Source organism: Stegodyphus dumicola, chromosome X1 (assembly GCF_044657685.1).
Source record: "Stegodyphus dumicola isolate Sdum_Otavi_A_Nest chromosome X1, ASM4465768v1".
NCBI lineage: Eukaryota > Metazoa > Arthropoda > Arachnida > Araneae > Eresidae > Stegodyphus > Stegodyphus dumicola.
The window spans coordinates 231,370,017-231,382,797 of NC_140780.1; the positions used below are offsets into that span (position 1 = coordinate 231,370,017).

Consider the following 12,781-nt stretch of genomic DNA (forward strand, 5'->3'; position numbering starts at 1 on the left):
ATATAGAACTTGGCACCGTAAAATCTAAAGAAATAACAAATTTCTTAATAAAAGATGATGAAACAGATCCTATAAAAGCCGAATGCTATTTTGTTCATTTTTTAATTGAACATAATCTACCGCTTTCTGTTTCGGATCATTCCAAAGAGCTTTTCAAAGCAATGTTTCCGGATTCTGCCATAGCAAAAAAATTTAGCTGCGGTCATACCAAAACTGCTGCTATTGTGAAAACGCTTGCAGAAAATACTGTTGCTGATATTATAAAATCAGTGTGCAGTACATCATTTTCTCTAAGTACTGATGGAAGTAATGATAACAATGATAACAAACTGTACCCATTGGTTATAACATACTACAGTAAAGAAAAGGGAGTGATAATTACTTCATTGATTTCTATTTTAGAATGCACGAATAATACAGAAGAAGGTATTTTTAATTGTATAAATGAAAACTTTAAAAACAAAGGTTTAGAATGGAAAAATTGCTTATCATTTTCTTCAGATAATGCTAGTAATATGATTGGAAAGTTTAAAGGTGTAGCATCATTTATCAAAATGCATCAACCAAGTATAATCACCCGAGGTTGTCCGTGCCACCTCTTGCATATAGCTGCAAAAAAAAGCTACTGAAAAATTAATTGGCTCAGAAATTGAAATGTTGATAATAGATATATATTTTTACTTGGAGAAAAGTTCGAAACGGAAGCATAGCTTCAAAGTTGCTCAACAAATTTTGGGACAGAATGCAAAATCTCATAAAATTTTGAAATATTGCAGTACGAGATGGTTGTCTCTTTTAGAATCTATAACAAGGATTTTGGAACAGTGGGATGCTGTGATAAATTTTTTTGGAGATAAACCAGATAACAGTGAGAATGAAGGAAAGAGATTGCAAAACATTAAAAAAATTTTACAGTCACCGACCACCAAATTGTACTTGTTATTTTTGAAAAATACTTTGCCTTTGTTTATAACAGTAAATATTAATTTGCAACAACAAGCTCCTTATATACATAAATTGAGAAGAGAACTTTTTGAACTTTTAATGAATTTGTTAGATTCGTAAAACCATCAGTAATTTCTAAAGGAAATGAAGATGTTACTCTAATGTCTTCCATTTCAGAAGTATAGTAAACAAAAAGAAAATGAAAATTTAGTGATTGGTGCGGAAACAAGACTATATTTAAAAGATGCCAAGTTGAATGAAAGTGAAGTGAAATCATTTTTCAATTCTGTGCGAGCTTTTTTTGTAACTGCATGTTCATATATAATTGATAAATTTCCACTGAGTGATCCATTTCTAAAACATGCTGAAGTTGCTGACATCAACTTGAGAACTGAAGTCTCATTTTCATCTGTTCTTTACTTGATGAATACTTTTCCATCCATTATTGATGAAAAATGTCTTAATCAAGTAGAAATTGAATTTTCCATGTATCAAGTAGATGATTTGAAAGAAATTGTAGATTTGCGTATTGATATAGCATGGGGAGAAATTGCCAAATTAAAAAATATGAATGGGTGTATTAAATACAAAGTATTGCCTTCTGTAATGCTTGCTGTCTTAATAATACCTCATTCAAATGCAGCTTGCGAAAGAATTTTTTCTATTGTTAAAAAAAATCAGACGGAATTTCGACCAAATTTAGGTCTTAAAACTCTTGAAGCAGTTTTGATTGAAAAAATAAATATGCAGGCAAATGAAGAACTGTGTTATAAAAAAACATTCTCAAAATCAGAACTTAAGCTTGCTAAGCATGCTACATATAAATCTTTGCATTCATAAATTATGCGTATTTTGTTTAATACTTATATGTATCATTCTTGGTTATTTAAATTTTATTTCCCTGTAGAAATCATATCCAGAATAAAGATATGATTTATAGCTTCTGATTTTTTCTATGATTAGTAGTGATTTGAAGTACTTTTTATTAGTGAATGCTTGAGGAGTTAAAAGAAAATTTCTAATTAAATGTGCATATAATTTACAAGGTATATTTTTAATTATTCAGTTTTATATGTATATGGATTTTAAATGTAATAAAATTGATTACAATTAATTATTAATTTAAAATTAATGAATGGTTAATTACAACATACGCTATGCGCACATTTTCAAAGTTGTAAAAATGTCGTTCGCGCGTTGACTACTGACAAGGTTTGCTAAAGGTTGGAGTCTATGTATATGTAAGTGTATGTTATAAGTTTTTATTTAGTTCAGTCATATTGTGTGTTGCTATGGGCAAACGTTTGTAACTTATTTTTGAACGGTTTTCCAATAAGCTAGGAAGATTTATTTTTCATACAAACTGTTTGTATGGTGTGATAAAGTCAATTTGAAAATTCAATTTAGATTTGTTTTTAATGTTGAAACAATTCTTTTTGTATGTCTTGGCATTATGAACAACCCTGAAATGTCTTAATTTTGGACTAATGAATAACCCACTCCAAATAAATGTATCTTGGGCTTAAATTACACTCATGTCCATAAATTAAGGATAATTCGGTGTTGCGGAAATCGAACTCTAAAATAAATATATCACCTGTAAAATCACCACACACATATCCAAGAATCATATGCAAATTTCAGGAAGTAACCAGATGACACCAATGGTACGTCACAATGACGAGAGTGTAACAAAGTGATATATAAGGAATACAGGCAAAGAAGTAAAACTGTTCGCAGGCGCTTTATAAGCATTTCAGTGCAATAACTGAATAGTTATGACACAACAGACGCATTTGGATGATTTTTTATGTGGTAGAATTATCGGCTGTCTGGAATGTGGGCGTACCCAACTGCAAGTATCAGACGAACTTGGAATTGCCCAGAGTGTCATCTCCAGGCTTTGGCAACGATTCCAAGATGATGGTAATGTGAGTAGACGTTACAGCACAGGTCGCCCCAGAGTTATAACGCCAAATGAGGATCGGTTGCCAAAAGAAACAGGCGGAGCACAGACTCAGACCTGTCTCGTCAGCTCTCTTCAGCCAATGGTGCGACAATTTCAAGGCAGACCGTGTACAGACGCTTAGGGCAGATTGGTCTATATGCTCATAGACTTGTCAGATGCGTTCCACTTACTGCAACTCGGTGTCGCCTGCAGTTAGCCTGGAGTTGAGAGCATGCATTGTGGACACTGCAACAGTGGGCTTGTGTGATGTTTTCCGACGAGTCCAGGTTTAGCTTGTAGTCTGATTCTCGCCGGACTTTCATATGGATAGCTCCAGGTACCCATTACCACCAAGAAAACATCATTCAATGACATCGTTACTGTTGGTGCAGGAGTGCTCGTTTGGAGTGGAGTTATTCTGGGTTCCAGAACTGACCTGCATGTTCAAATTGGAACCACGACAAGCCAAATCTATCGGGACGTCATTCTGGAACAACATGTACGTTTGTTTCGGGGCGCCATGGGCGCACAATTTGTGTTTCTGGGTGACAACGCCCGTCCTCACCATGCAAACATCGTAAGCGAATGCCTTCAATCAGAGGATATCACCCGTATGAACAGGCCAGCATTCTCACTGACTTTTAATCCAGTACAGCACGTGTGGAACATGCTTGGCCAAGTTGCAGCCCGTCAACCTCCTCCTACATGTCTAACGGAACTTCGGAGAGCGTTGCTTTTTGAGTGGTGTAATATGCCCCAAGATCAACTCGATTATTTGATACTCAGCATGCCTAGGCATTGTACGGACTGTATTGCATCGTCTGGGAGGAGACATACAATGTATTAACTATCATACCAACCATGTAATATTGTTTTTTTTTTTTTTTTTTTTGTGTAATTTGCTCCAAGGAGAAAAATTGCTAATTTTTTTAATAATATCAAACATATAGCATCTTTTTTGCTTTTAACCTTTTGTTTAATAAATATGCTTTACAAATAAGTCATATTTGTTTTGCTTCTAACTCTTCCTTTGCCTGATTTTGCATTATCCTTAATTTATGGACATGAGTGTATTTTATAGGTCATATAGAAAAATGCTAATCCCCTGATCACTGAAAGGCTGTAAATGTGGTTGTGGTTAATATCAATACAATGTCAATTAGCATATTGGTGTGATTCCCTAGCCAGCAGATGTTTGAAAGTGACGTATAGAAATCTCAGTTAGTCAGGAGAAAATAACTTTTATGGCATACCTGCTCTTTCTCGATTTCTAGGCTTTCATGAGGGAAAAAGTGTTGCTAGTGGTGTGGAGGTCTGGATATTTAGAAATTTCCATATATTATTAAATGTCCAGATTTCGGTCTTTGTAGTGTATCTTAGATATTTACAAAGCACATTCTTCTTTGTATTAAATTGTATTTTTTAAAATATGTAATTAAAGTTATTTTATTATCATAATTGGTAGTAAGAGAATTTCCATGTGGATTTTTTTTTAATAGTAACATGCTTGTATTTCTTCTAGCACTGAAGAAATGTCAGGTGCCATCTTGGAAGCTCCTTTCCATAAGTTTCGATCACCTCCACCAAAACCACCACGTCGCCGTCATTCTGATCAACTCTCACTATCACTTTCTGGTGTGTGATTTTATTTATTTATCAAAAAACTGTACTTTATATATATATAAAGGTATTGCGAATTTTTTTATTTTAAAACAAAATTACTGCATTATTATTTTTCTGTGCAGTCTGCTGCTGAAAAATTAATCAATGATAGACTGAACGTAAGAAATTTAGAACCAAATTCACAAACACATGAAAGAAATGAAATTCAAAACCAGTAAAACTCCAAATTCTGTATAAATATGTAAAAAACCGCAACCAGTTGTCATCCAAACCAGAACTATTGTAAACACTGATATGAAATACAAAATTAACATAAAAGCACATAGGAAGAGGAATGCAATTAAAATCTGATCCAACACTATCAGGAAGAGGTAGATCAGATTCAGTTAAATCTCCAAGGAAAATCACTGCATTTCTCTTTGTCTAAAATTAACTGATGAACCATTCTAAATTATTTAATTATAACAGATCACCCCAAAATTCTGAATGCCTCCTCTCTCTCGCTCTCTCTCTATATATATAGGTATCATTTTTATATATATAGGTATCATTTTTGGAATTCTGCATAGATGGGTGTTTAGAATTTTTGGGTGAATTATATAATTTAGAATTTACATTTGTATAATTTAGAATGGTATATCAACTAATTTTTGGAACATAGAGGTTTTTCTTGGGAGGGATTCAGTTGAATGTGATCTACCTTCTCTGGATAACGTTGAATCAAATATTTCAGTTGCGTTCCCCTTTGTATATATTTTTTGTATTTCATATTTGTAGTTTACAGCAAGTCTTCTGGTTTGGTGACAATTCATTGATATTTTTTACAGATTTATATTGAATGTTTGGTTTTACTGGTTTTGAATTTGATTTCTTTCATGTCTTTCTGAATTTGGTTATAAATTTCTTACTTTCTCTTTCTCTCTTTATGTATAAATGTGGGATTTTAAATCCTTAATATTTTTCCTCACGCTGTCTAAATTTTAGCTGTTAGCACGAGTGAAATTGATAGAACTCTCGCCACTTTGTTTTATGAGAGGAGCTGTAAGACGTTGTTTTATAGATGTATGATGATATAGATGCTATATTAATAGATGTAAGATGATATAGATATTGTATTAATAGATGTAAGATGATATAGATATTGTATTAATAGATGTAAGATGATATAGATATTGTATTAATAGATGTAAGATGATATAGATATTGTATTAATAGATGTAAGGTGATATAGATATTGTATTAATAGAGGAACTATATTATAGATGTATTAATGTTTTATTAAATGTGCTTTGTTTGAACATGAATTGTGATTTTGAAACTAAAGAACCCACAAAATTGGTGTTAGAAGTGGGATCAAATTACAAGCAAAAAATATAGGAATATGAAGTAATATTGGATGAAAGAAGGAATACTTCTGTTAATAGTGAAATCGATGCATCAACTGCTCGAATTTTCAAAGACTCATCTTTTGCTGCTGTTGATGAAGAGCATGAGGTAAAACAAAATATTAGTAAGTCGTCTGTTCAATTTCCGTTTTCACTGTTTTCAAATGCGTATATATATTTTAATGATATTGAAAATTTGATTTCTAAATTTGATGGTAATCCGTATAATTCGGTTGACAAATTCATTGAAAACTTTGAGGATGTATCTAATTTGTTAAACCTAAATGAATTACAGAAACTGATATTCGCGAAAAGATCTTTAACTGGTAAAGCAAAATTATTTATTGAGAGTGAAACGAAAATTAATTCGTGGAATGCAGTTAAGGCTTTATTAGTAAATGAATATGGTATTCATGGTATTCTTTTACCGAAGAGAACAATGATGTAAGATGACCAATGATTTATGATGATGCCAAGAGTAGAATAATGTTGTCGAGGTCGATGCATAGCAGGAAGGCCGAATGTGGGATTTTAAATCCTTAATATTTTTCCTTGCGCGCTGTCTAAATTTTAGCTGTTAGCACAAGTGAAATTGATAGAACTCTCGCCACTTTGTTTTATGAGAGGAGATGTAAGATGTTGTTTTATAGATGTATGATGATATAGATGCTATATTAATAGATGTAAGATGATATAGATATTGTATTAATAGATTTAAGGTGATATAGATATTGTATTAATAGATTTAAGTTGATATAGATATTGTATTAATAGAGGAACTATATTATAGATGTATTAATGTTTTATTAAATGTGCTTTGTTTGAACATGAATTGTGATTTTGAAACTAAAGAACCCATATATATGTTCTGCTGGCCATCCAGAATGCAGTGTGAAGGACGAGATTTCAAAGTCAAATTTATTTCACAAATATCATTGTTAATTGATTTGAAATACAGCATATTGTGAGGCGAGGAAGATGAGAAAATCGGTAAGAATTCTTGCTTCCACATTTGTCAGTAACTGCTGCTACACTCTGTGACATTCAAAAGAAAGAGGAAAGTAAAAAAAAAAAAAAAAAAAAAACTGTGAAACATCCAGAGGCTTCTGATGTGTTGCTGGGGAATAACATCCAATAACTCCACACATAACCAAAGATAATCTGGTGTACCTGTGTGTGTAGCATGCTAGGCTGGCATTCTCCAAACATTGACCAAACATGTTTGATGAGTAATAGATCTGAAAAATGGGCAGGGTAACAATGCAATATGGAGGGCATAGAAGAAAGCTTGAACACAATGTGTGGTAGGCTATATACAGACAGAGTTACAAACTCTCCCGATTTAGGCGGGAGACTCCCGATTTTCGACCGCTCTCCTGCCAACCTGATTTACAATATATTTCTCCCGACTTTTTCTTATTCTTAAAATTTCTCACAATTTTTATGGAACTTGGCTTAATACTTTCTTATATAAACAAAAAACAAAATAATAATAATAATAATAATAATAATAAAAGATTTTGGACGTCTGAAAGCAATTGAATTTTCTCTAGATTATATTTAAAACAAAATCTTGCAAATCAGATAACTTCTGCTTTGTGAGTGAGAGTATATACATATCCAGAAACATCGTTCTCCAATTCTCCAATGGGTATCGAGCTCCACTGCGTGTCATCTGGCATATATTAGCCAATGAGGACAAAGCAAGCTGTTATTTGGATGTTCTTTAGTTATTTCGTTCATTTTGTTCTGAGTTGTGTGAGTACACATGCCTTTGGGATATAGTTTTAGAAATTATAATCTTTTGTTATATCTGCAAGAAAGGTGAAATACTTTCAAAAATCGTACACAGTTGACTTTCCTTCCATTATTTCCTCAAGGAAATGTAATAAATTTGAGATGTGTACCGCCTGTCGTTACGATTTTTCGATTTTGCATGGTGGAAGGGCGGATGTTCTCAAACATGTGCGTACACAAAAACACAAGGACAACATGAGTTGTTTTGGGGGGGAAAAAATGGAAAATTAAATTTTTCTTTGAAAACAGAGGACCAAAAAGTTATTAATGCAGAATGTCTGTTCTCTGCCTTTTTACTTGACCACAACCTGCCACTGAATGCATAGGATCACACTGCAGCTTTATTTAGAAAAATGTTTTTCGATCGTGAAATTGCTAAGAACCAAAACAGGTGCAATTGTTAAAGAAATGAGTTTGAAAAATAAATCTTGAGTTATTGATTGCATTAAAACAACTCCGTTCTGCGTCTCTATGGATGGAAGCAATAATACTGATTCAAAACTGTATCCAATTGTTGCTTCTTTTTTCAATCCAGAGTCTTCAGAAATTGAGTGCAGTTTATTTTCTGTTCCCACTTTAGAAGGACATTTGACAGGCTTTAATATAGCACAGCTAATTATTAAAACTTGATAAAGCACCAGTATTGGTAGGCTTGCAGGCATCTTAAGAAAGGAAAATTCAGATTTGCAGATTATGAGGTGCACCTGTCACCTCTTAGATTTAGCAGCTGAAAAAGGGGTAGCTTCTTTACCAATAAATGTGGATGAACACATTGTTGATATTTATTATTATCTTGAAAGGAGTTCTAAAAGAAAGGAAAAATTGAAACAGTTCCAAAAGCTGCATAACAGCAGTTTACAATTAGAAAACTTGAATGAATTTTATAAAATCAGCTAGGATTGACACCCAGTGGAGTTTAATTTGAAAACTGAAAGGTGCTGATGGAATTTTAAAATATAGTGAACTGTCTAGAATTATGTTGGCCATCTTGACAGTTCCCCATAGTAATGCGGAGTGTGAGAGGATTTTCAGTGTTGTTGCAAAAACGAGGACTAAATTTAGATCTAATATTAACGATGACACATTAGAAAAACTTTTATTAGTGAAAGCAGGCCTACATGGCAATTGCTATGAACAAAATTAGGAAGTTTCTTAAAGAAAGCAAAATCTGCCACTGTTTATAACATTTGTACGAAAACTGATTAAAGTGTCTTTTTTTATTTTTATTTTTTTATTTTCTTAAACGATGCAAGTAATAAAAATGTTTTTTATCTGTAAGGTATTTTTGTGTTGCTTGCATTTAAGAATTAGTTACTATTTAAAGATAATTCATTATTAAAAACTATATTTTTATCATTTAAAAAGTCTTTTTAACATTGAGAAAAATCTCCTGATTTTTTAGTGTCAAAGGTTGGCAAGTATGTACAGAGAAAATTTTGAAATGATTTTCATTCTTCCATATTTCAATTTTAACAATCCCCATTTTATCCTATCCATTACCCACCTTTATTTAACAATAGAAAAATGTCCAGTAAAGGTATCTCGTATTCTGACACGTTATTCCACTGGCTGTTAACCTTGTTTTTTTTTTTTTTTTTTTTTTTTTTCCAAAGAAATGCGTGGAGTAGCATTTAGATTTACATCTTTCTTTATCCTTTTCATGAATATTGGCCTCAACAATTGGAAAAAAAAATTCCCAGCTCATTGTTTGATTCTATTTTCCAATTCGACTTTCTCTGCCTGCATTCCGTTGCAGTACACGCAAAAACTTGTTCTGCATGGATCCTTGCCCTGCAGCTGTGATGATATTTATATTATGATGTAAGAAGAGTTAATTATGTTGAAAGAGAATGTGCAAGTGCAATTGTTGCTCAAACCACATGAGTATGCTATATTAGAATTTGAAAATCATCGAAGAGTAATATTCCCAAATAAGAATTATCAAACCAACATTATTGACTTCCCCTTTTTATTACCTAGTGGAAACAGGATTTTGTCACATTAATACTTTATTGTGTAAAACAAGAAGCAGGTTGAATATTTTTCAGCAGAGTGATTTAAGTATAAAGTTAAGCAGCTTTTTTTGCAAATATTAAGAAATTTGCATAAAAGTTAAGCAGCTTTTTTTTGCAAATATTAAGAAATTTGCATAAAAAATCAAATTTTTGTAAAATTAGAGTCTGATTATGTTTCTGAAAACTGTTTTATATTTGTGAAGTTAAAAATAGTAACAATACAAAAAATAAAAGAAATCTGATAAGCCTCCTCCCCCCCGAAAAGCACAGTCTTAGTCTAATTGTTATCTTACACAGTTATTTATGTGTAAGTATGTATATTATGATTGTATTGTATGGTGTATATTATAGAGAAAAATGTAAAGGGGTCAAAGAAGAAAATTATTCTTTAAAAGAAGGGTTGGGAATCCCTGAAATGCATTTTGATTATGCAGCCAATTTGCTACATTGTATGCCTAAATGCAAAAATATGGATATCTGTAGTTGTAATATTGTCGGTGAAGTCACCTCTGTTTATGCTGCTTCCAAGCAATGAATTATTGCTTTAAGTACCTGGCTTATTGAGAGCGGGTGGCAGCTTACTTTAGTAAATTGAATTTTAGATATGCTTTTGTGTTTTGTAAATATAAAGTGATCTTTCTATAAGTAATTCCATCATCTGAAGGAATAAATCATGTGCTCCAGATATCTTTTCTCTTTTATCTCTTGTTCAAACTATTTAAATAGTTGATTGCAAAGGCTACACATTTGGGCATGTTATTCTGAGGTATTACACCACGTCAAAGCTTTTCTTCTGTGTATTCAGGCCTTTCAATTTTTCATCTATTAAGGCTTTTCACTAGCAGTATGTTCCGGTGCACCGGAACAGAACAACTCAACCTGACTCTTCGCTTCTGGAACTATGCCAAAGAACATAGAATTAAGTTGAACAGTCAGATTCAGACGAACGCATTCGCAAGGCAGCTGCAATGCTGTCTATTTTTCAGTATTTTTGTTCTGTTCTCGTACTTATAAGTGTTATATGTAATTTTCTTGTTTATACTTTTGTAATTATTTAATATAAGTTTGTGTTTAAAACGAAGACGTGTATCAAGTTCATTCGCATTACGTCGCAACACAGTGTGATCTGTTTTATGTTTCATTATGTGTATCTTTCTCCTTTTAATGACAGAATTTCCAGTTATGAAAGAAGTGTTTTGATGATTACAGTGTAAAGTCCTAAATCCGAACGTCCAGTATCTGGAATGATCTAAAATCCAGACCTTAAAGCCACCAACAAAAATTGTTTTTAGGAATTGTTTTTGATACAGCAAGCAAAGTTTAAAGTTATAAAAACATTTAGCAGAAAATAGCAATAGAAGCTCCCTAAGGTTATGTACTGTGCAGACATTGAAGACAAAAGTTTTAAATTTAACCAATTTATTAACAATATATATAAAAATAAATATACAATAAATAAATTTAATCAGTATCAGAAACTCAAGGAGTATAACATAATCATTATCAAAAATTACATTTAGTTGAGTATTCAATAACTCCAAGGGTTTTTCCTTACAAACTATTAATGATACAGTAAATATATTACCTGATCTTTAATACTGGCATTCAATAGGCGAAAAACATATCACAGAGCAAAAACTATGTGGTTAATATGAATTTCACCTCACTATCAATAAGTTCATGCTTTTTGGCTAAGAAGGCACCTGAAAAATAAAACTAAATCCTTGAGTTCACTTAAACCGGCAAAAGCCGCTCACTGTAGTTACACATGAAAGATCACAGCTTGGAAAAACATCGCCGCTAGTCCTGGAAAACCACTTGTATTGAAGATGCCGCCTTCCTGAAAAGAGGATGCCGACCACGGCAGCTGCTCACCGGAAATCACAACTTGAGATCTATTGCCACCGAACCGTAGAAACAGGATGCCGCCCACAGCAGTTGCTCACATCGTAGCCGCCTTGCAGAATCCAGGAGCCATCATCTCGGACTGGAACCACGGTACTTACGCATCGCAATATTGTCTTCCAATGAGGGCTGGAAATGGCTCACCAAGGAGCAATGAAACAGGAACTAGAAGGAATAAACCAGAGCGACGCGAAATACTTATACCTGAAGTAGACATGCTGTCATCTCACGGCAACAAATCAGCTGTCGGCATGACTCGGCTTTCCGGATGACGTAACATCAAGTTTCGTTTTTGCATCTTAATTAAGCTGGAACAATCCGTTCTTAATACAAACAGTTGCAGTGAAAAACGAAGTAGAAGTAATTGCTATATCCCTTTAAAATAAGAAGTAAACCTTATGTAAAAGTTAGAATTATTTCAAGAAGGAGACATGATGCAGAAAAAGGGTTACAATAGGTCATATTTTCCAACAGATTTAATGCTTTATGCATATGCATTTGTTTTTTTTCCCCCCGTCAGAAAACGTGGAGAATCCCGATTTTTTATTTCACTTTGGCACTAAATAAAATTAAATCGTTACTGAAGAAACAATTCATTTTAGCATAAATATGTGTCGTCAATAATTTGGCTCCCTATCTGCTTGGTATAACATCACAAACCAAAACATTTTACATAGAAATGCTTGCAACTACTAATATTTTATATCCCTGATGCCAACCTGGTAAATCATTATTTATTATATTTCGCTTTTATTACCGTATGTTTATCAACACATGACAACTTGAGTAAATAACTCATGCAGTAAGGCGTAAACAATTTTTTTATATTAGTAACTGAATAACAAGAGCATGGAAACCTTTTATGTTGTCATTACGCTTGGGAATGATTAGAGATTTAAGTTAAATGTGGTAAATTTTGTCAAGGAAAAAATTTTGAAAAATTCTTTCCATATGCTAAAAAAAGATTTTATTAATGATACTCATAGGCCAAAAGATAACATTTAGTGCTTTTCAAATAAGAATAACCGATTTTTTTTTAATTCACATAAACTCAGAACAAGCAGCAGAGCTTGTATGGCCGCACTGGGCGGCAGAATTTAGGGAAGACAACATTTTTTGGAATTCAGAGAAGCACTGAGTGACAAAATTGAAGGATGATAAAA

The 12,781-nt window shown here is 32.8% G+C and overlaps 1 protein-coding gene across 7 annotated transcripts in view; it reads left to right on the forward strand.

Moving 5' to 3' along the window:
- Positions 1–12,781, forward strand: part of LOC118195404 (uncharacterized) — a 180,407-nt gene that overhangs the window by 31,847 nt on the left and 135,779 nt on the right. For all 7 annotated transcript variants that reach the window (XM_085807068.1, XM_085807071.1, XM_085807072.1 and 4 more), the window contains exon 2: positions 4,416–4,528. In XM_085807068.1, coding sequence (XP_085663194.1) covers positions 4,416–4,528 — 113 coding nt within the window. The remainder of the gene's footprint in view (positions 1–4,415; positions 4,529–12,781) is intronic.